Below are 21,528 nucleotides of genomic sequence, written 5' to 3'. Positions count from 1 at the left end.
TGGTCAGTTAGAGCACAGTGTTTAGAGCAGAGCGGCCAGAGCGGAAGGGCCAGAGCAAAGCGACCGGAGCGGAGCGGTCTGTGGTTATTAGCGGAGCAGTTATTAGAGCAGAGCGGTCAGTTAGAGCAGAGCGTTTAGAGCGGAGCGGCCAGAGCGGAACGGTCAGAGCGGTCAGAGCAGAGCAGTCAGTTAGAGCGGAGCGGTCAGAGCAGAGCGGTCAGTTAGAGCAGAGCGCTTAGAGCGGAGTGGTCAGTTAGAGCACAGTGTTTAGAGCAGAGCGGCCAGAGCAGAGCGGTCGGTTAGAGTGGAGCGGTTATTAGAGCGGAGCAGTTATTAGAGCAGAGTGGTCAGTTAGAGCAGAGCGTTTAGAGTGGAGCGGTCAGAGCGGTCAAAGTAGAGCAGTCAGTTAGAGCGGAGCGGTCAGAGCAGAGCAGTCAGAGCAGAGCGGTCAGTTACAGCAGAGCGGTCAGAGAGGAGCGTTTAGAGCAGAGCGGTCACAGCGGAGCGTTCAGAGCAGAGCGGTCAGTTACAGCAGAGCAGTCGGAGCGGAGCTGTTTAAGCTGTTCAAACTTTCATGATCCAAGTTGACTCGTCTCAGGAGACTCCTCCGCCCTGATCAACCAACAGGAAGCTCTTCTTTCCTGACCTCTCCATTTCCTTCACTGCTGTCATGCTCTCTCCTTTACTTAACTCACAATCAGCAGCACAGAACCTTTTCTTACCACCTTAGCCGTTACTTATACTGACATTTAAGTGTCTCCTTGAAATAAATGATTCATATGACAGCACTGCACCAGCTGCACTACTAAAATACCATATAGTCACTAAAGCAGGGGTTCAAAATGATAATTATGGGGCATGTGTTATGGAAGAGTCCTCTGTAGACTTCAAACTGTGCTTTAGGAAATCAGGCAATTAGCTTTTGATTTGACGCCCAATAAAAAGACAGTTTGTACTGTAGTTCAAAGGGGGGCTGAGCAGAGATCAGATCTGGTTTGACAGCAATCACAGAATATAGCAGGGGAAGGCTGTGTTCATTATTTCAGTGAAATGTAAAACAAATGAAAAAAATTGTGCTTGAAGTGTTTTTAATTACTCGACTCAAACTGTAAACCAGTGTTCTCTGCCTGATTGAAGTTCACTGAGTGTTTTTTAGGGATGCTCATTTTGAGAAAAAATTGTAACCGATAACCGACCCCCATTAACCGATTATTAACTGTTAACCGACAAGATGTGCCTCGTGCCAGCTGCAGGAGCACAACAGACAACTGAGTCCCCAGTTCACCGTCCGGGAGCGTTAACTTAGCAGCTACGATGCTGCGTGTAGTGTCGCGGACATGCAGCCACTTTCCCAGTAAAAGTCTCCACCACACATTTAGTTTAGTTTAGCAGGTTGTCAGCTGTGTGTCTGCCCGGCGTAACGATACTTTGTCTGCCCAGATTAACGATAGCGATTGCCCGATAAGCAGTGTGCGTATTTGTGCTACGTTAGCAGCTCTAGCATTGCCGGAGGCTTCTTGCTCGCCGCCACCGCCACACACATACAGTCTGTCAGCGTTACGTAACTTTAACGAGTGTCCGTGTGTGTGTGTGTTGGCGGTGAGTGTGAGGTTGTTGGTGGCGTTCTAGCTGTGAACGTAAGTGTAGCAGTGTGTGTACACTTTATTTGTCAGTGAATAAATGCTATGAAACTACAACTCATCCACTCCGCTCAAGCGAGCTGGAGAGACCAGAGCCAACTTCCTGTATCCTGCAACTCCGGCTCCGCCTCTTAAGGTGGGCTGTTAAGGTGGACCAGCTTTTCTCCTTAAAGTGACGAGCCGCTCCTCTGAGCCGCTCAGCTTTTGAGTTAATTATAAATATTTCTTTGGTACCCAGTAGGCTACAGTTTATAGGCCCAGAGTAGAACTGAGGCTGCCAGGCTTCGTCTGCAATCACATGCACTCATAGCACTGTAGATTCAGCATCCCCAGAGTACTACTGTACTACTTACTATGGTTACTATGGTTACTGTGGTTAGGGATGATTGACCACTGCCCCTCCAGTAACTTAAGCAGACCTTTACCACCTCAGTCACTCATCTTCAGATGATGACAATAAGGCCCTTTGGAAATGTTTATAGTCTATAGATTCTTCCTCTTTTTTCATTCCTAATCATCTGCTTTGTTTCCATCTTTGGGTCGTATATTTCACCTTGACAACCAGAGTCTCCATCCTTGCTAGCAGCTCTGTGAGGCTACACTTAGCACAGTGGGGTTTTTAGCAAAATGCTAACATTAGCATGCTAACATGCTCACAATGACAAACCCTAGCAGCTGATGTTTAACAGGTATCATGTTTACTATGCTCTTCATCTTAGTATCGCGAGTTAGCATGCTAAAATGAGCTAATTAGCATCTAAACTCAAGGTACATCTGAGGCTCATGGGAATGTCATTCATTTTGCAAGTATAAGGTCATAAACAAAAGTGTTGGACAAATTAAAATTCTTCATTGATATCATTCGATAGTTGTTGAGATAGTTCAGTCTGGACTCCAAGTGGTGGACTGACCAGACCACCTGATGAGTGCCATCCCTTTTAGCTTCCTATATTTCACTGAAGACGTGGCTAAAAGGTCATTCCGAGTTTAAATACGATGGTGTCAGTGTTGAAGTGTAATTGTGTAAAAAACAAGCTGTTCTGTTTAATACTGCGGCCTTACTTTGGCTCTCTGAAACCAGGTCCTACAGTCGCATCCACAGTGGTTAAACTCCTGGAGAAGAGAAAAATCGAAATGGACAAAAGGTCTCGCAGGTACTATGTTTGTTGAGTGGTGCGGGCGGAGGGGTCTGACAAAATAGGTTTCAAAATTATGTCAGCATTTTACATGTAGATAAAATGTTATAATTAATACTGAAATAATGTCAAATATAGAAGCTGAGCAAAAAAAAAAAGAAACTTACAAGGGGAACAGCATATAATCTATATTTCTTGAACTTTTTTGCAGACACCAGCAGAATGGGAATGGATAGGGCTGTTTGACATGGAGTCAGGGACAGACGGAGCACTACGAATGTAAAACACTCAAACTGCCACTACCTATACAGGATTTCTAAAGGAAAACTGCAGCGCTATGTGAAAACTTTGTCTTGAACACTGCAGGCCTGCTGTCAGCAAACATTGATTTTGAACCCACTTTAAACTCACAATGAAGCATCATCGGCAGCCATCGATCAGCTAACAAGTGATAAAGCGCTTGTTGTCCAGGAAAAATTGGTTGCCATTGATATGTGGCAGCCAGATAGAGCCATCCAGAGCACTGAGCTTCCTGATCCTCCCCACTGAGCTGTGACATTTAGTGCCAGACACAGACTGTATGCACATTCACTTAGCTCTGCACGAACCAAGTAGAGAAACTAAAACACTAAAACTACAGACAAGGACACTGAATCGGTTGTTTATCTCCTATGCTTAAAAATGAGATGTGCACGTAGACATCGCTTATTGTGGAGACTGTAAAGGTTAAAAAAGGAAAACAGAAAGAGTGTTCTCCTCCTGCAAGAGATACTGCTAATGTCCCCTTCTGCAAGGCTCAGAGCACCTGATGTGTCCGGTGGGGCCGCCGGCTCGCCACCAGTGGATCTTGCAGTTAAAGAGGACTAATGCTCAGTCAGCCCTCCCTGGGTAAATAAGAGTACCAATTAAGCTTTGGTCATGCAAGAACCACTCGTACAAACACATTATTTCTATGGGAACTTGTCACATTTGTATTTACACTTTTTCCTTAAGCCTCGGACACACCAGGAACGTCAGGAGCGTGTGGCATGGCGGCTGCGTAGCGTGATGGCTGCGTGATTCACGCGTCAGGCGTTCAGCTGAGTGTCAGCTGCGTTTCTGCTGGTGTCATAGAGTTTGCCTTTTAATGGCCATTTCATTTCATTATAAATATCATTTATATTTATTTTAGACAAAGAAAGGTTAAGAAACGTGTGGTAATTTGTAAATAATAGTAATAACCTACAATTAAAACTCCGTACTATATTCATTCATGGAGCTCTCCAAGTCACTGCATGTTCTAGAACACTGTTCGGCACATATTTCAGAATAAAAGCCTTGTGTTAACAAATAAAGGAATTCCGTCTACAGAAAAAATGCTTGAGGGCTTTTATTTTGAAATGAAAGCAGGAAGTGTTAATTTAAACCCCATACTTTATCAATTCATGGAGCTCTCTAAGTCACTGCATGTTCCACAGCACTGACTGCTCATATTTCAGAATAAAAGCCTTGTGTTAACAAATGAAGGAATTCTGTCCACAGATATAACGCTTGAGGGCTTTTATTTTGAAATGAAAGCAGGAAGTGTTGTTTTAAAAATAAGTCTTTACTTTTTTTTCATCTCCGTAACATATTCTACAGATAGACATCGAATCTGTAGTAATATTGCTGGTATGATGTTAATATACAGTCAATAGATCACCTTCACCGTCTGTGACATATTCTACAGATGTGAAGAATATCGAAACTGTAGTAATGTAGCTGATATGATGTTAGTATACAGTCAATAGATCACTTTCACTGTCTGTTGCTGCTGTGAGACGCGCGCGGCACGCGTCAAAAATAGGCGAGACGCACGTGAGACGAGCGGATGCAGGAATAAAAAACAACAGGTTACGCAGCCGCCACGCGCTCATGATGTTCCTGGAGTATTCAAGGCTTTTGAATGAAGTGGTGGTCCAGGCCTCTCATAGGCTCCTAGTCTGTTGGACGTGAGATCTGAAATAAAGCCTGGTCACAACAGCTCAACAGAGCTGCTGTGAACAGTGGATTCACTAGTAGGGGTGTGGTAAATCCATAGAAACCTTCAGTTTGACACACAATATGTGCTGTTTGGTTTTGGCTATTGGCCAACAACAAACTGTCGGCTGTTAATGTGCTGACCTTTGAGGCGACGGAGACTCCAAAACAGAGGAAGCTATTCTAGCTTTTTTTTCGTCCCTCTTTATTGAATGAAATGATGTTCGATGGAGGAGTAAACGGCACAGAGCAGGGAAAACTGAAAGAAGCTTGGAGAGCTACTGTGACCGACTAGTGCTACCGCTATCCGTTAGCCGTTAGCTCGCCAGCTAAGGCAGTTCACCAACTAGTCCTGTGAGTAGTCCCTATGTCACCAAGCCTCCACAGCACCAGCTATTTCACAAGGACACATGGAAGACCTTCACTGAGACAAGGCCTTTAATCACAACGATTTTGAGTTTAAATATGTCAACAAAATATGCTAAAATATAAATGAAAAACACAACTTCATTCTGTTCACCATATTTGCGTGATGTGCATCCGCGGCTTGTCGGTTTACTGAGATTACTGATTTTATTTAGATTTTCTTGGAATGACAACTTAGTCAATTCTTATAGTTTTTTGGAACATTACATTACACATTCACACTGTTTCCTCAAGGTCTTTACGCAGGTCACTTGCCGTTATAACACCCAAAAGTGTAATATCATCGACTGTATAATATTGTGGTTTTGGTGCTTCACTGTGGTTTGTGTTGGAGTCTGAGTCTGAACAGCGTAGCCACACGGGAGCGTCCCAGGGACACCGGCCCGAATTGATTTATACGTGTAAGAAGTTACAAACAGACCCTTTAACAGGACACTTTTAGCATTTAGCTTCATATCAAACCATTGCTGCTATAATATGTTCTCATTTTTAGGTCTCCTAATATGACTGCTGACATTGCTAAATGTGTTATTTGCAGTACTGGAAGCTAGATTTTTTTTTTTTTTTTACTCTTCTGTAACATTTTTGTGAAGGAAGGTTGCACACAAATGGAAGTTTTATATAGCAATGATGTAAAAATCTCATAAACATGCAGCTGCTAGTGAACAGGTGTGCGTGTGTGTTTGTGTGTGCGTGTGTGGGTGTGGGTGTGTGTGTGTGTGTGTGTGTGTGTGTGTGTGTGTGTGTGTGTGTGTGAGAGTGAGAGTGCAGTTTCACAAGAGAAACTTCTTGCTGTCATTACAGTTTTTCTCAATTGTTTACACACAAATACTGGTACTTGACACACAATGACCACAACATGTAACTCATGCACCAACCCCCTGAACCAATTCTGCTAAACTACAAGCACAATTCCTGCTTTACACTCAAATTGCAGTTCTAAAACACACTTTTTTCAAAACACTACACACAATTCTCTGCATTTGGCACAATTTTCATGAAGAAAATCTCGTTTTCACAAGGAACACACTGTCATTCAAAATTCTAAAGTCAATTGCCCTACTATGCACACTGACTCATCACATGGGCAAACACCTGTCACACAGTGTTACGATTAGCAATCAGAGCTTTAGCATAAAAGGGCAAACATTGCTTGTGATGTGGATGAGGTGCTGTGGCCAGACTGAAACAGAAGAGAGGATGCAGCATAGTTTTTTTTTTCGTTTTTTTTTACTGTAACTGTATACAGTAAATTCCTCTGTTGTTTTGTATGTAGACCACTGTATGTGCAACTTTGTGTTGGTTGGGATGTACACTGTGTACATTGTTTTTGTGGGGAAAATAAAATATATTTGTTACCGTGTATTTGTGTGTTCTGAGTATAAAAACAATATTCTAAAATATTTTACAACACACTTATGGATGTACTGTCTGTAGTAAGTGTAACACTGAACAAAAAAAAGGCCTAAGTCATTATGATGAATGGAGAAGAAGTGTTTTCCATTCATCATAGTGTTTTACATTGAGCACATCAGTGTTCAACTGGTTCTTATAAATGTCTATTCATATGATGGTTTGTGTGTGTCATTTGAAAACAAAATACCATTTTGAGAAGAAATAACATTGTTTTGAATGTAAAGTTTCATTTTGCAGGAGAATTGAGGGGTTTTGCCCATTGTGTGTGTGTTTTTTGATTTGTGTGTAGAGTTCTGAGAGTATGAGGCATGCTTTCAGAAAATGTGTGTAAACAATCGAGAAAAACTGTAATACCTTAAAGCACCTTTGTATCTGGATGGATATTGGATATTGGATATTGGTATTTGGCTGCTTTCTCTCCACAGTCTTCGCTCGGCACGCTGCACTAATCAGATTTCCTCTGCAGCCGCTGTAGGAATGATTGGGAGTAACTGTAATGAGTGTGTCTGTTCGTTAACTGCTGTTTTAATTTGTGAGCCTTGTACAAAGCCGAGCATAATAGATTCTGCCTGTATTCAGCGACAGTATGAGGACAGCTAGAATGAGGTTATATATGATTGTAATGCTTTGCAGTGGAAACATTGCAGAAAAGGATTGTTTATGATTTGAATGTTTTCTAAACCAATGTTTGGAGTTTTTTACCCGATGATAAATGAAAGATAATGTCAGATTTGGTCTACATGGTGGTTCATTTAACCCGCGATCAATGCAAACAGGTACCTGCCAGAGGGAAACTGCCTTCACACTTGTGTGAGTGAATCTCACCATGCACATTTGTGTGTGTACGTGAGTGAGAGAATTGTGTGGATGCATATGATGATGATGATGATGAGACACAGAGACAAGCCAGTTGTGATGTTGTGCAGGCTTGTCCTTGTTTGTCAAACAGAGGTATCAGACATGAACCTGAAGTGACAGTCTGGCTGCTGCGGCAGTGACACAACGGCTGCATTCATCTTCCTCGTTCTCCGTCTTCCTCTTGATGACACACACATAATCAGACACGCTCGCCCCCCCAACAACACACACACACACACACACACACACACACACACACACACACCTCTCTCTCTGATACACACACACACACTTCCAATGATTTGTGTGATCTGTCCCGTTCTGCAGATGTGACGGCGGTGATGTTGTGTTGGCTGAGCTGAGGTGGCTGATGACAGGGCGGGTGACACGCCGAGCCACGGCAGCAGGCTTTGCTTTACTTGGCTCAGTTCAAACACGGAGACGAGACGACACGGTTACCCGTCATTCTGAGTGTCAACACTGACACAAACAGGCTGCGGCAGCCCGTCTCCTTTAACTACAAAACAAACAGCGTCTCTGTGTGTAAATGTCTCTCTGACGATTACTGAGAAGGTTTGCGATGTTCTCCACACACACTCTCACTTAAACGAGTGTGCAGGATACACAATGTTCACTTTAATGGGTCAATTCACCTTCATTTAAAACAATCTTAATAACCCCTGTAGTGGGTATCTCTGCCCAGATTTTAATTATCTGTTTCTCAGCTTCCTGCCACCAACACAATACAACGGAGGTGTTCTGTTAGTGGTGATTAAGCCTTCTCTTTCCAGAAATAATGTCCTGGTTCCAACTTGTTTTCTTCCCGGATGGTGCCAGGAACATAATACAGCCTGCAAAGTAAGCAACGGCTTTCAAATCATCATATGATTCTAAGGTTGATTAGTTAAGTCTTAAATGTCTGATATACCACTTCCTAGTGAGGAGCTCCCGTCTACAGTGGGACTCTCCCACTCCTTTTCATCAATAGATAAAAAGGACATAAATAAGTGGATATAAAACATCCCTACCATAGACAACGATAACATCTCCTATTGAATTAATAACGATAATAGATAATCTGTGCTAAACAATATGGCTAAGTAACAAGTAAGGCTGGTTCAGGCTATACGAAACATGTTGTTAGTTCTTCATTAAGTCCTGATGGTTCAACAGCCCGCAAGGACATTTCAGGATGTGTATGACAGCTGATGAAGGATTTGATGTTATATGTATTACCCGTATGGGGGTTGGCGTCGAAACGTTAGTCTTCTAATAAAGTTTACTGCCTTAAGTCGGTGTGCTCCGGTGAGCTTTGGACCTTCTCTCTGAAGCCTCTGGAGTCTCTCCTGTTATATGAGTTAACAAGCTAGTTAGTTTGGAGAGCTATTGTGACCATGATAGTGACTGACTAAAGCTAGCGTCTTCCTGGTGTGTTAGTGTTTTACTTGGCATCTACCGTAGTTCACCAACTCTCCCTGCAAGTTACTATGATGAACGTCGCTGTGACACTTTTCGGTGTGACAAATAAAACACAGTTCAGAGCTTCGTATTCAGTCAAGATGTACTGTATGCACCAAAGTATTCCCTTTACTTGTGTTTCAGTAACGTAGCTCAAACGCCCGCAAACACAGTTCCCTAATTCACAGTTTGGTTGTCTTTAGGGTTAGAGCTATTGGGTTACTTTCAGCTGCCGAGCAGTATTCTGCTTTCATCCACCACCTCCAGACGTGTGTCACGCTAAGTGCCTTTGGACAACAGTCATCAAGGAGGCTAGGATGCTACGGATTCTTGCCCATACTTATGTTTCAGCCAGTCTTGGATTTGATCATAAAGGATTTGATCACTGCCTCCTCATGTCCCCTTCATGTCCCCTACATGTCCCCTTCATGAGCCCTTCATGTCCCCTTCATGTCCCCTTCATGAGCCCTTCATGTCCCCTTCATGTCCCCTTCATGAGCCCTTCATGTCCCCTTCATGTCCCCTCTGAGAAATGCAGATTGCAGAATCTGTTGTAATCACTCGTATTCTCTGTTCTTCTAAAACTATGCCAGGCACCATGATGTGCTATCCAAGAAGAGACGCCGTTCTCTTTTAAATGTGCAGTAAAAAAATGAAATAACCAAATCCGATATATAGACCCCATGTGTGACCGTTGCAAGCTGAACCAGGCCACTCTAATTCACATGTTTTGGGATTGTCCTAAATTATTTAATTGTTGGCAATTAATATTCAGTATGCTTTCTAAAACTACTGATAAATCCTTAGAACCTTCAGTCTGTCTTGCTTTGTTTGGGGTGGTACCACAAAATTTCACTTTAAACAACAATAAACTAAACCCTTTATCTTTTGCTACGCTGGTGGCAAGAAGACACATTTTGATTAGATGGAAAGATTGCAACCCTCCAACATTCCCACAATGGCTCAGAGATATGTTCTATTTTATTAAGTTCGAGAAAATCCGGTATACTATTAAGGGGTCAGCCGTCAAGTTTCCTTAGACTCAGATAACTTTGTGGCTGATTACAGTTTGGTGTATGTGTGTGTATGTATATGGATACAGTATATGTGTGTATATATTTGACCAGGAATATTTCAAACGAAGCATTGGAAGGACCCCTGATTTGTCTTTGTGTTCAACTCTTCGGCTCAACTCCTGTGCTTGTTTTATGCATGTTAGTGCCCTAGATGATAGGGTGTACTGTCCTACACCTCTAACAATTTTGTCACGGCTCTGGCCGTGACTCCAGTGGTTTTCCTGTGTTGTGTTTCCCCCTCCCCTGTCTGCCTGTGTGTGTGTGTGTGTGTGTGTTGGTGTGTGTGTGGGTGTGTTGGTGTGTGTGGGTGTGGCAGGGGCGCGGCTTCCTCATCAGGCACCTGGTCTCACTCTCCACTCTGCACTCTGCACCTGTCAACAATCACCTAATCAACCCACAGTTCAAGAACACCAGCTTTCCTGCCAGTCCTCGCCAGATTGTTCTGCCTACCATGTGGTATACTCTCTGCTGCTCTGTACCATAGACACCAGAGTAATTCTTGTGTTTTTTCCTTGTGCTTCTCGTATTAACATTGTGTTCTCCTGTGTTCTGGATTCTAGTGCCAGCCTCCCATCAAGCCATCCTCACGCTGCCTCAGCTCATTCCTCCAGCCACTCCACCATGCTCAGCAGCCTGCCTGTCCCCTGGCTTCTCCAGCGCCCTCACCACCTTTCTTACAATAAATCCACCTGACTTTCAACCAACATCCAGCTGTGTCTGTGTCTGCTTCTGGGTCCTAAACCACAGCCCTCACAAATTTATCATTATTTATTTATGTTTATAAATATGTTTTTTTTTACTATGACTATTTTATTTCATTTGTATATTTGTGTGTATTTATTTATTTATTTAGTTTTTGTAATCTTGTGATCTTGTTAGCCCAGAAACAGACTGTCCAACCCATCCAGGGTTTTTCACTGCCTGTTGCCCAATAGATGCTAAATCCAACCCTCCATATCCCACAGGACATGCAGGAACAAATGGCCACGTAAATCCCACCAAATTCCCCTAGAATTTCCCCAAAACAGATATTGGAAAAGCTCCTTTATCTCTTATAGGATGCACACTCAATGTTGCCTATAGAGAAAATAACCCTATACAGTAAATTGCTTGGGTCTCCTTTATGCTTGTAAGTTGTCTGCACCATTCTCCACGGCGTGTTACTCCACCGTGTCTGACAGCGTGGCGCGCTGCTCTGCTGCGCTCTGCAGGGTGTAATCCTGGGTAAGCTCAGTGGTAATGCAACTTTTGATGGGATCGTTAGCTAATGTTCCGCTGAGGATTTTGCTGAAGAAGCACAGCTCCACCAGTACAGCGGAGCAGAACCAGACAGATGGCTCCGATTCTCACAAACCACAGAAGCACTTACACAACCCCCCCAAATACACAGAGACACACAAGGAGAACACTACATCACACAGCAGCAGTTAGACGGACACGAGAGCTTCCTTTACGGTAGCACTTTAACCATCAGATTCAGCAGCTCTTTAAGGGGGACTGGAGATTCATTCACACATTTCTAAAGTCTAAAAAGGAAGGAAAATTAACTTCACTTAAAACTCTTCACGGTATAACGTTTGAACTAAAGTTTAAAATGTTTCTTGACAGGATTTGTGATTTTCCAAGTCATTTTTTCCCCCCTGATTTGCATTAATTAGACCGGACCTTTACTTTATGCAAATGTAGAGCAGTCGATGCAAAGTGGTTCCTGCTCTAAACCCGCCACACTGCGAGCATAATGCATACGTTACACGGAAAATTAATGGGAAGCTTGCAAATGATATCCCTCTGTGGAATTGGTAAAAACGAAAAAGAGCCCAGAGGACAGCCTCAGGGACACATAGGGTTAAACATTCAGCTCTAGTATATAGTCAAGTACTTGACCAGGAAGAAGTTTAGATCAGGAGCAGAAAACAGGTTAAGATCTGTGAATGTGCTGGTCCGGGTAAAAGGTAACTGCCTCTTGAATAGATTACTTGTTTTTGATATATATATATATATATATTAGGGGTGGAACGGTTCACAAAATTCACGGTTGGGTTCATATCACGGTTTTGGGGTCACGGTTTTTGGTTCGGTTCGGTTAGTTTATGTTACAGGACACGAGGAGGTCTGCGAGGAGGTCATGTTCTGATTTCAACATGCTTTTCATTTATTTGGCAAAAATTATTTAACAAATGTTTGCCTTAACAAAAGTATGGCTTCCATAAGGAACATAAACTCTTCTTCATTGTCAAATCTTAACTGAAAGAATAGGTCTTCTACAGTCATTAGTGCAAACAAAAAATGCAGCTTTGTTATTTTCATATAAATATGATGTAATAATAGACTAAGGCCATCAACATAAATTGAAGCATAAGCTCAACCAGAACTATACTAACAAAATAAAGAACAGTATAACATATGTCTCAATTCCCTGATTATCAGCTCTTAATTGAAAAATTAGTTTTTCCACTCAAAGTGCAGTATTAGGAGGATTACGGTTGGATTTCTGTACCACTGTGTTATTTAAAAATAATAAATAAATATAAAACACATTACAGGGATTGTGCTGCTGGAATTACTGTGTTGCTTAAGTGTCGGCGAGAGGGAATATTATAGCGCGGCTCAAGTAACGTTACGTTAATCATATGCTGAAATCCAGTGTCCTCCATGACTGCATAAGGCTGCATATCTTTCACTATAAACCTCCCCGATGCTGTGGTTGTGTTTTTACCCTGTCTGAGTCTGAGTCTGCATGTAGAGGCTGTTTAAATACTGCGGGGAGGAGTTGGTCTTTACTACCCGGAGTGTTGCCGCTAACATAAGCCACACGTGTTGCACAGTGCTCACACAGACGCCATTTTATCCACCACTTTTTTCCGTCATTTTCATGGTAACACTAAACCCGTAATGCTCCCACACAGCAGAGCCAAACGATGCTGGTGGATCCTCTAACTGGACTTTATCGTGTCCACTCTGCACTTCATCCGTGAAGGAGGCTGGGTCACGTTTCATCAACACATGCGCAGTAAAATCTGGTCTGCACTTGCCGAAATTGAGCCAATAGAGACGCACGACAGCAGCTTCAGTTACACTTAGTGTTCAGAAGGTGCAGCAGTTTAACCAAAAGCATCCCCTCACCAGCCCATGCATTGATCACATGCACGGACCAATAGTCTGTGGCTTGGCGCATGGTCTTCACATGATCAGAGAGTGCTGTTATTCCAATCACCTTCTGCGCAGATCGCAAGCCTCATTTTGTCCTCCAACTCAGCTCAGTATCAGTGTTGCACCTTTCTGGACTCTTTTCTATTTATTATTGATATGTTCTTTCCTGTGCGTCCATGAGAAAGTGAGTATTTGTTATAGTTGTCTATTGTTTAGTAACTGCATCGTTATAATAATTCTAAAGTCACCTGTATCATGTTATAATACTCATACTCGTTTGTCTATAAGAGTTTGAATGATAAGTTGTGTGTTTCTGTGTCAACATCATTTAAGTTAGAACAGCGCAGTGAACGGGCATATGCGGCCGTCATTAAGGGACCGTCGCACAATTACTCATATCACCCTCTGTGTGCACTCTGCTCATTGTACTGCCTGAGAGCCTGAGTCTGCTATTTGTTGACGCTCCCTTAAAGTTCAGAAGGCTGCGTTCTCTTCCTTTTATTCCTGTTTTAAACTGTTTAGCTTGCATTGTATTTCATACAATACTGTTTGTTTATTATTACTTCATGTTACTAATACCTGCTCATGTTTTCTATTTTATTTTCTGTATTTAGTAACCACTATCCTCACTATCCTCACTATCCTCACTATCCACACTATTCACAAAAGGATTTAAAAAACCATCTTCAATCAATAAATGAGTGGTATCTCAAAGAGAGTGTGTGTGACCTGGACTAATTGATACATCGTCATCATATTCATGTTCTTACCGGACAACCTGTGGAGATTGTAAATGACATTCATAGAACCATCATCTAAGGGTTCATTCACTCAGCATCACTAAGGTCACAAGTTTGGTATCCATTACACCAACGCCTATTTTACATGGTCCTTCGAGCCGGATTTACAGTTTCCACAGCATTATGGCATTCCCCGATGGTAACGCTCGTCCTCGCCGTGATGTTCGTCCACCACGATATCTCGACGACTTCCTGGTGAGTCTTCCAAGACGACGACTACCTCAGTCACACACACTCTATGACCACTCCGCCGAGGGAGATAGCAGATACCACGATGCAACTAAAGTCACTTCTGATGGACGGACTCCCCAGAACCTCGTTCCAGAAGTGGTCTTGTCAGAACTGAGAGAAATGAGGGAGGACAACAACCAGCTCAGGCGAGAGATGCAATCCCTCCTCAGCGTTCTCACGCCGCGACCATTAGCTCCCCCTCAACCTCCCACTTCATTCTATGAGGTTCCCAGTCAAAGGCATCTCCCCAAGTTCGAGGACATCGGCATCTCTGTCACACAGACCCCTGCTCCAGGCTATGCATCTACCCCGCTGCAGCCTACTAGACAGCCTTTCAACCAACCAGAGGATGACCTGCGAGATCTGCCGTGGCCTGAGTCACCTCCGCCACTGTATGTACATCAAGTTGTGGAGTCATTCCCTCCGCCACCACCGCCAGCGTCATACCTACCCCCAGTCAGCGAAACAGCTCAGGAATCACTCCTGAGGATGCACCCTCAACTGCATCCTCGACCTCAGTTTGTTACTGAGCTGAACGATCATCTCCGGAATATGACTATTAAGCCGGACTACGCCGCAGGGTCACACTCGCTCAGAGAACCCACACCAGAATATGCAGAACAATACACTCTTCCTCGCGGACCACCTGCTCGCTCTCATTATCTGTCAGGTGACTCTCCTCACTTGCCACCTGCTGATTCAAGGGAATGGAGAAGCTACAATCAGCCACAATCTCCACCTCATCAGGAGAAAACGTATCGTGGACCAATGCCTCACATTCCATACTTCACTGATGATGATCCTCGTCAGTTCGCCCGCTTGAAGATAGCACTTGACAATATTCTGCCTGACGACGCTACGGAACGCTTCAAATTCCAGATCCTCGTCGACCATCTTAAGCTGGAAGACGCCCTTCTGATCGCCGACTCCTACAGTAACAGCAGGGAACCCTACAGTAAGACTATGGCCTCTCTAATAGAGCTGTATGGCCAGCCTCACAAATTGGCACTGCAGCGCATCACTGAGGTCCTAGATGAGCCTGCAGTCAAAAGCGGTGATAGCAGAGGATTTCGCCTGTTTGCACTGAAGGTGAGGGCCCTAGTTGGAATGCTTGACCAGCTGGGAAAAGAAGGGAGATCAGAATTGGAGTGCGGGTCGCACATCGCACGTTTGCTGTCAAAGCTGCCACATGACCTGAGAGCACAATTCAAGCGCTACATCAATCCCCTTCGCACACCCATCCCAACTTTGCTGGACTTTGCTGAGTGGCTAGAGTACGAAGTCCGTATTCAAGATGATGACGTACAGAACCAACAATCACGGCCACCACAACAGGGACGACCAGACCGTCAGAGAGGTGTTATGGCTAAGCAGAAGCCAGCAGCACGCTCCACGACCGTCCTGCTTGGATATGAACCCCCTAAAAAGGAATCAGAGCCTCCTACACAAGTACGGTCTCAGGTTAACAAACCAGAGAAGCCCAAGAAGTATTGCCCCTTCTGTGACAACATCCAGCATTACTTCAACCAGTGCTCAGAAGTCAAGAAGCTCACAAAGGAACAGAAGATAGCCTGGATCAAATCCGGTAAACGGTGTTGGAGATGTGGAAGGGATCACCAAGCAGCCCAGTGCTACCTCAAAGCCAAATGTCAGCAGTGCAATCAGACTCACCTGGAAGTACTACATGATGTTAACTCATCAACATCTGTAAGACCAGAGATGCCAGCCCCAGAAACGATTCAGCCAGTGACGTACTACCTAGATCCCGCTTGGCGAAGTAGCTGCGTGCTTCTGAAGATGGTTAAGGTATTCCTCTACAATGGCAAAAGGAGGATTGAGACATATGCCATCCTTGACGACGGGTCTGAGCGCACAATCCTGCTCCACAGTGCTGCCCAAGAGCTGGGACTTCAGGGACAGCGTGAGGACCTGGCACTCAGAACCATCCGTCAAGACATAAGGACTGTGTCAGGAAAGTCAGTCTCCTTCTCTGTGTCCTCCGCCGTTAACCCCCAGAAACGGTTCCGTGTCCACAGAGCATTCACTGCAACAGAACTCGGTCTCTCCAAGCATTCTCATCCCATCGATGCCCTGCAGAAGACTTACCGTCACCTCAGAGGCCTGCCTCTCCACTCATTCAGTCAGGCACAACCGCTGCTGCTCATTGGTTCAGACTATCCTCATCTCGTCATTCCAGTCGAGCCCGTGCACTTAGGGCCTCCAGGTGGACCAGCAGCACTCAAGACAAGACTTGGTTGGACACTTCAAGGCCCTGCCAAAGTCCTTCTGCACCAGTCCTCCACTCCTCAGTGCCTGCTCACCAACACCCAGAGTCCATCTGCCGAACTTCTCGGTCATGTGACTAAACTCTGGCAGATGGATGTTCTACCTTACCGGAATGAGAAGCTCATCACACGGTCAAAACAAGACACGGCAGCGGTCAGGATGCTAGAAGAGAAGACCATCAGAGTGGAAGTGGATGGCGTTGAAAGGTATGCTACCCCCCTACTATGGAAGGAAGACGTCCCTCCTCTTCATTCGCCAAAAGAGTCAGTGCTGGGTCACCTACGTGGGACTGAAAAACGCCTATCTAAGGACCCTGCTAGAGCAGATATCTACAACCGTGAGATTAAGAAGCTGTTGGATGCGGGCTACGTCAGAAAACTCACTCCTGCTGAAACACAAGCCAGCACCAACTCCTGGTACCTACCTCACCTTATGGTCCAACATAATGGTAAAGATCGCATTGTGTTTAATTGTTCATTCACACGTCACGGTGCCAGCCTCAATGAACACCTCCTTCCAGGACCCACATTGGGATCCACTCTACTCGGCGTGCTGCTCCGCTTCAGGGAGTATCCCATCGCAGTGAGCAGCGATATAAAGGGGATGTTTCACCAGGTCCACCTCTTGCCTGAGGACAAACCCTTCCTCCGATTCCTCTGGAGAGACATGGATTCAAGCACATCACCCGACATCTATGAATGGCAGGTGCTGCCATTTGGAACAACGTGCAGTCCGTGTTGTGCCACCTTTGCTCTCCAGAGACATGTCCTGGATCACAGTAGCCCAGGTGAAGATATCCGCCACTCAATGGAGCACTGCTTCTACGTTGACAACCTCCTTCAGAGCTTCCCCTCAGTACCAGAAGCCAAGCAACTTGTCAACAAGCTACAGCAGCTCCTACTCTCAGGTGGGTTCGAACTACGCCAGTGGGCTACCAATGCTCCAGACATCGTCAGTCACATGCCGCCAGGATCACTATCGGAGAGTAGTGAACTCTGGCTATCAACAGATGGGACTGATCCACCAGAGCGGACTCTGGGGCTGCTGTGGCACTGTACGTCAGACACCATCACCTACCAGCTTCGCCACACTGAGCACCCTGAACCGACTATGCGCAGCATCTATCGGGTCCTAGCCAGACAGTACGACCCCCTTGGCCTGCTCATTCCCTACACCACCCGAGCTAAAATGCTGGTGCAGCGTCTCTGGAGTAAGAGAAGAGATTGGGATGACCCACAGCTGCCGGATGACCTACTCCAGCTGTGGCATGCCTGGGAGAGTGAACTTCATCAGCTCCCTACCATCTCTCTTCCCAGATGTTACACTCATCCAGAGACAGACTTCTCCGCCTGCACCCAAAGCATACACATCTTTTCAGATGCATCGGAGAAAGCATACGGGGCCGTAGCCTACCTTCGGACAGTGGACCATACAGGTGAAATCCAAGTGGCATTCCTAGCAGCAAGATCCCGAGTTGCCCCAGTCCGTCAGCAATCCATCCCAAGGCTGGAACTCTGCGCTGCACACATTGGTGCCCAGCTTGCTACTGTCCTGCAAAAGGAGCTTACCCTGAACATCTCCAGCATCATCTATTGGACTGACTCTACCACAGTCCTAAATTGGCTGCAATCACAATCTTGCCGCTATAAGGTATTTGTTGGCACCAGAGTTGCGGACATCCAGGAGCTGACGGAGGGTAGTCCCTGGCAGTATGTTAACACAAGAGACAATCCCGCTGATGACATAACCCGAGGTCTGACTCTGTCGCAGCTCCTTGGCCACAACCGCTGGAGCCACGGACCTCCATTCTTGTGGGAAAATTAATCATTCTGGCCTGCATCTCCAGACATCTCCTCACCTGATGATCCAGTTGAACTGCGTAAAGCCAACTTCTGTGGCCATCTCTCTGTGACGCCTGAGCCATGTGCGGTGGACGCCAGTACCTTCAACAGCTTCAGTGAATTGCTTGAAGCTTCGGTCCAAGCATGTCATGGGGCGGCCACGGCCTCAGACCCAACGGCCGATGACTACAAGAAAGCTGAACTGGCCCTCTTCAGACAGGTACAGAGAGACTCTTTTCCAGAAGAATTCACCCTCCTGTCATCCCAGAAATCAGTACCATCAAGCAGCAGACTACTCACCTTGGATCCTGAATATGATCAAGATACCCTGTTGATCCGCGTGGGGGGGCGGCTCCGTAGATGTGATAACCTCTGCCAAGATACTCTGCATCCAGTTGTACTGGACCCTCATCATCACATCACCAAACTCATCATCCAGGACTTTGACAGCCGGCTTGCCCACCCAGGATCTGAGAGAGTCTTTGCTGAGCTACGCAGACGATTCTGGATCCTTCGTGGGAGAGAGGCAGTCCGCAAACACCAGTACAACTGTCCCGAATGCCGGAAATGGCGCAGTAAGCCAGTCATCCCCAAAATGGCCGACCTTCCACCCTCCAGCTTACGGCTCCACTGCCCAGCATTCTATTCAACGGGCATGGACTGTTTTGGACCTTACCTCATCAAGATTGGACGGCGCACAGAGAAACGATGGGGCATAGTATTCAAGTGCCTAACAACCCATGCCGTGCACATTGATCTGCTAGTCAGTATGGATACGGACTCCTTTCTGATGGCACTCCGTCGCTTCATTGCCAGACGAGGAAAACCCTTCGAGCTGCTATCTGACCAAGGCACGAACTTCAAAGGCGGTAGCTCTGAACTCAAAGAAGCTTTCGAATCACTTACCCCATCTCTACAGTCACAACTCGCCAGTCAGCAGATTCACTTCCAGTTCAACCCCCCGTATGCACCACATTTTGGTGGTTCCTGGGAGCGTGAGATCCGCTCCATTAAATCCGCTCTACACACCACCCTGGGATCTCAGACGGTCACGGAGGAGGTCTTGAGAACAATTCTCATCGAAGTCGAGGGTATTGTCAACTCCAAGCCCCTTGGCTACACCTCATCAGATGTCGCAGACCCAGATCCAATCACTCCTAATATGCTGCTGATGGGGCGGCCTGATCCATCAACACCACAGGTCGTTTACCCAGACACAGAGCTCCTCAGCCGTCGTAGATGGAGGCAGTGTCAAGCCCTGATCGATCAATTCTGGATCCACTTCATCCGGAACTATCTGCCATCTCTCCAGACTCGCTCCAAATGGCAACAAGAAAAGGATGATCTAACTGTCGGTACAATCGCCCTTGTCATTGACCAGCAGCTTCCGCGTGCACTATGGCCAGTCGGAAAGGTTACAGCAGTCCTTCCTGGTGCTGATGGCAGGGTGCGGACTGCCCAGATCCAAGTCAAAGACAAGACATACACACGACCTGTTGCTCGACTGATCAGACTCCCAGCACTCCCAAAAGACATTCCTGGCTGACCTTCAACTGATTCAACTTTGCTCCACAAAGTTGGGGGCGGCTGTTCAGAAGGTGCAGCAGTTTAACCAAAAGCATCCCCTCACCAGCCCATGCATTGATCACATGCACGGACCAATAGTCTGTGGCTTGGCGCATGGTCTTCACATGATCAGAGAGTGCTGTTATTCCAATCACCTTCTGCGCAGATCGCAAGCCTCATTTTGTCCTCCAACTCAGCTCAGTATCAGTGTTGCACCTTTCTGGACTCTTTTCTATTTATTATTGATATGTTCTTTCCTGTGCGTCCATGAGAAAGTGAGTATTTGTTATAGTTGTCTATTGTTTAGTAACTGCATCGTTATAATAATTCTAAAGTCACCTGTATCATGTTATAATACTCATACTCGTTTGTCTATAAGAGTTTGAATGATAAGTTGTGTGTTTCTGTGTCAACATCATTTAAGTTAGAACAGCGCAGTGAACGGGCATATGCGGCCGTCATTAAGGGACCGTCGCACAATTACTCATATCACCCTCTGTGTGCACTCTGCTCATTGTACTGCCTGAGAGCCTGAGTCTGCTATTTGTTGACGCTCCCTTAAAGTTCAGAAGGCTGCGTTCTCTTCCTTTTATTCCTGTTTTAAACTGTTTAGCTTGCATTGTATTTCATACAATACTGTTTGTTTATTATTACTTCATGTTACTAATACCTGCTCATGTTTTCTATTTTATTTTCTGTATTTAGTAACCACTATCCTCACTATCCTCACTATCCTCACTATCCACACTATTCACAAAAGGATTTAAAAAACCATCTTCAATCAATAAATGAGTGGTATCTCAAAGAGAGTGTGTGTGACCTGGACTAATTGATACATCGTCATCATATTCATGTTCTTACCGGACAACCTGTGGAGATTGTAAATGACATTCATAGAACCATCATCTAAGGGTTCATTCACTCAGCATCACTAAGGTCACAAGTTTGGTATCCATTACACCAACGCCTATTTTACACTTAGCATGTGTTAAACCCCGTACCTCAAGACCCATGTCCACCCGTGTCCCAGCCTCCTTCCATAGGTCTGGATTTGTAGTGTGACAATAAACGGGAGCCTAACTCTACATGAAAAAGTCTATCTCTGTGTGGGTAGGTGTGTGTGTGTGTGTGTCTCCTTGTCCTGCTGTCCATACCTGGGTCGTCTCTGCAGTACAGTATGTCCACCCGGCCTCTAGTTATCTCTTGCTAGCATTGTGCTTATTTTGGTGCTATGTTCACTCGCAATGTTTTTCTTTGTGCCACAGGATCACTCCTCATCAGCCGCCCTCCTCACCCCAGCTCCCCTCAAGCCCAGCCTCACCTCGGTGTTTCCCCATACCTCCTCCGGACATCATTCCCCCCCATCTCCACCTCCCGTCTCCGCAATAAATCTATTCTCTTTAAACAGTCACTCCCTGTGTCTGTGTCTGTGCCTTTGCTTGTGTCTGTGCCTGTGCTTGTGTCTGTGTCTGTGCCTGTGCTTGTGTCTGTGTCTGTGCCTTTGCTTGTGTCTGTGCCTGTGCTTGTGTCTGTGCCTGTGCTTGTGTCTGTGTCTGTGCCTGTGCTTTTGTCTGTGTCTGTGCTTGTGTCTGTGCCTGTGTCTGTGTCTGTGTCTGTGCTTGGGTTCCCATTCACTGATCCTAACA

The 21,528-nt window shown here is 45.4% G+C and overlaps 2 protein-coding genes and 2 long non-coding RNA genes across 4 annotated transcripts in view; 3 read left to right on the top strand and 1 right to left on the bottom strand.

Moving 5' to 3' along the window:
• Positions 1–21,528, top strand: part of LOC141771947 (uncharacterized) — a 313,743-nt gene that overhangs the window by 148,502 nt on the left and 143,713 nt on the right. The window lies entirely within an intron of this gene.
• klhdc8b (kelch domain containing 8B) overlaps positions 1–21,528 on the bottom strand; it is a 211,998-nt gene that overhangs the window by 76,343 nt on the left and 114,127 nt on the right. The gene's annotated exons all lie outside the window — the stretch shown is intronic.
• On the top strand, positions 1,478–4,602 carry LOC141771948 (uncharacterized). Its single transcript, XR_012594804.1, has 3 exons — positions 1,478–1,776; positions 2,722–2,794; positions 2,988–4,602. It is a non-coding gene; the product is annotated as an uncharacterized LOC141771948 (long non-coding RNA).
• LOC141771945 (uncharacterized) overlaps positions 18,320–21,528 on the top strand; it is a 251,071-nt gene continuing 247,862 nt past the window's right edge. Inside the window, exon 1 of the mRNA XM_074642494.1 lies at positions 18,320–20,167. Within this exon, the coding sequence (XP_074498595.1) occupies positions 18,912–19,862 (951 nt within the window). The 5' untranslated portion in view covers positions 18,320–18,911 and the 3' untranslated portion in view covers positions 19,863–20,167. The remainder of the gene's footprint in view (positions 20,168–21,528) is intronic.

This window comes from Sebastes fasciatus, chromosome 8 (assembly GCF_043250625.1).
Source record: "Sebastes fasciatus isolate fSebFas1 chromosome 8, fSebFas1.pri, whole genome shotgun sequence".
Classification (NCBI taxonomy): Eukaryota; Metazoa; Chordata; class Actinopteri; order Perciformes; family Sebastidae; genus Sebastes; species Sebastes fasciatus.
Note: the sequence above shows the minus strand (reverse complement) of the source record. Positions and strands in the feature narration are given on the sequence as shown.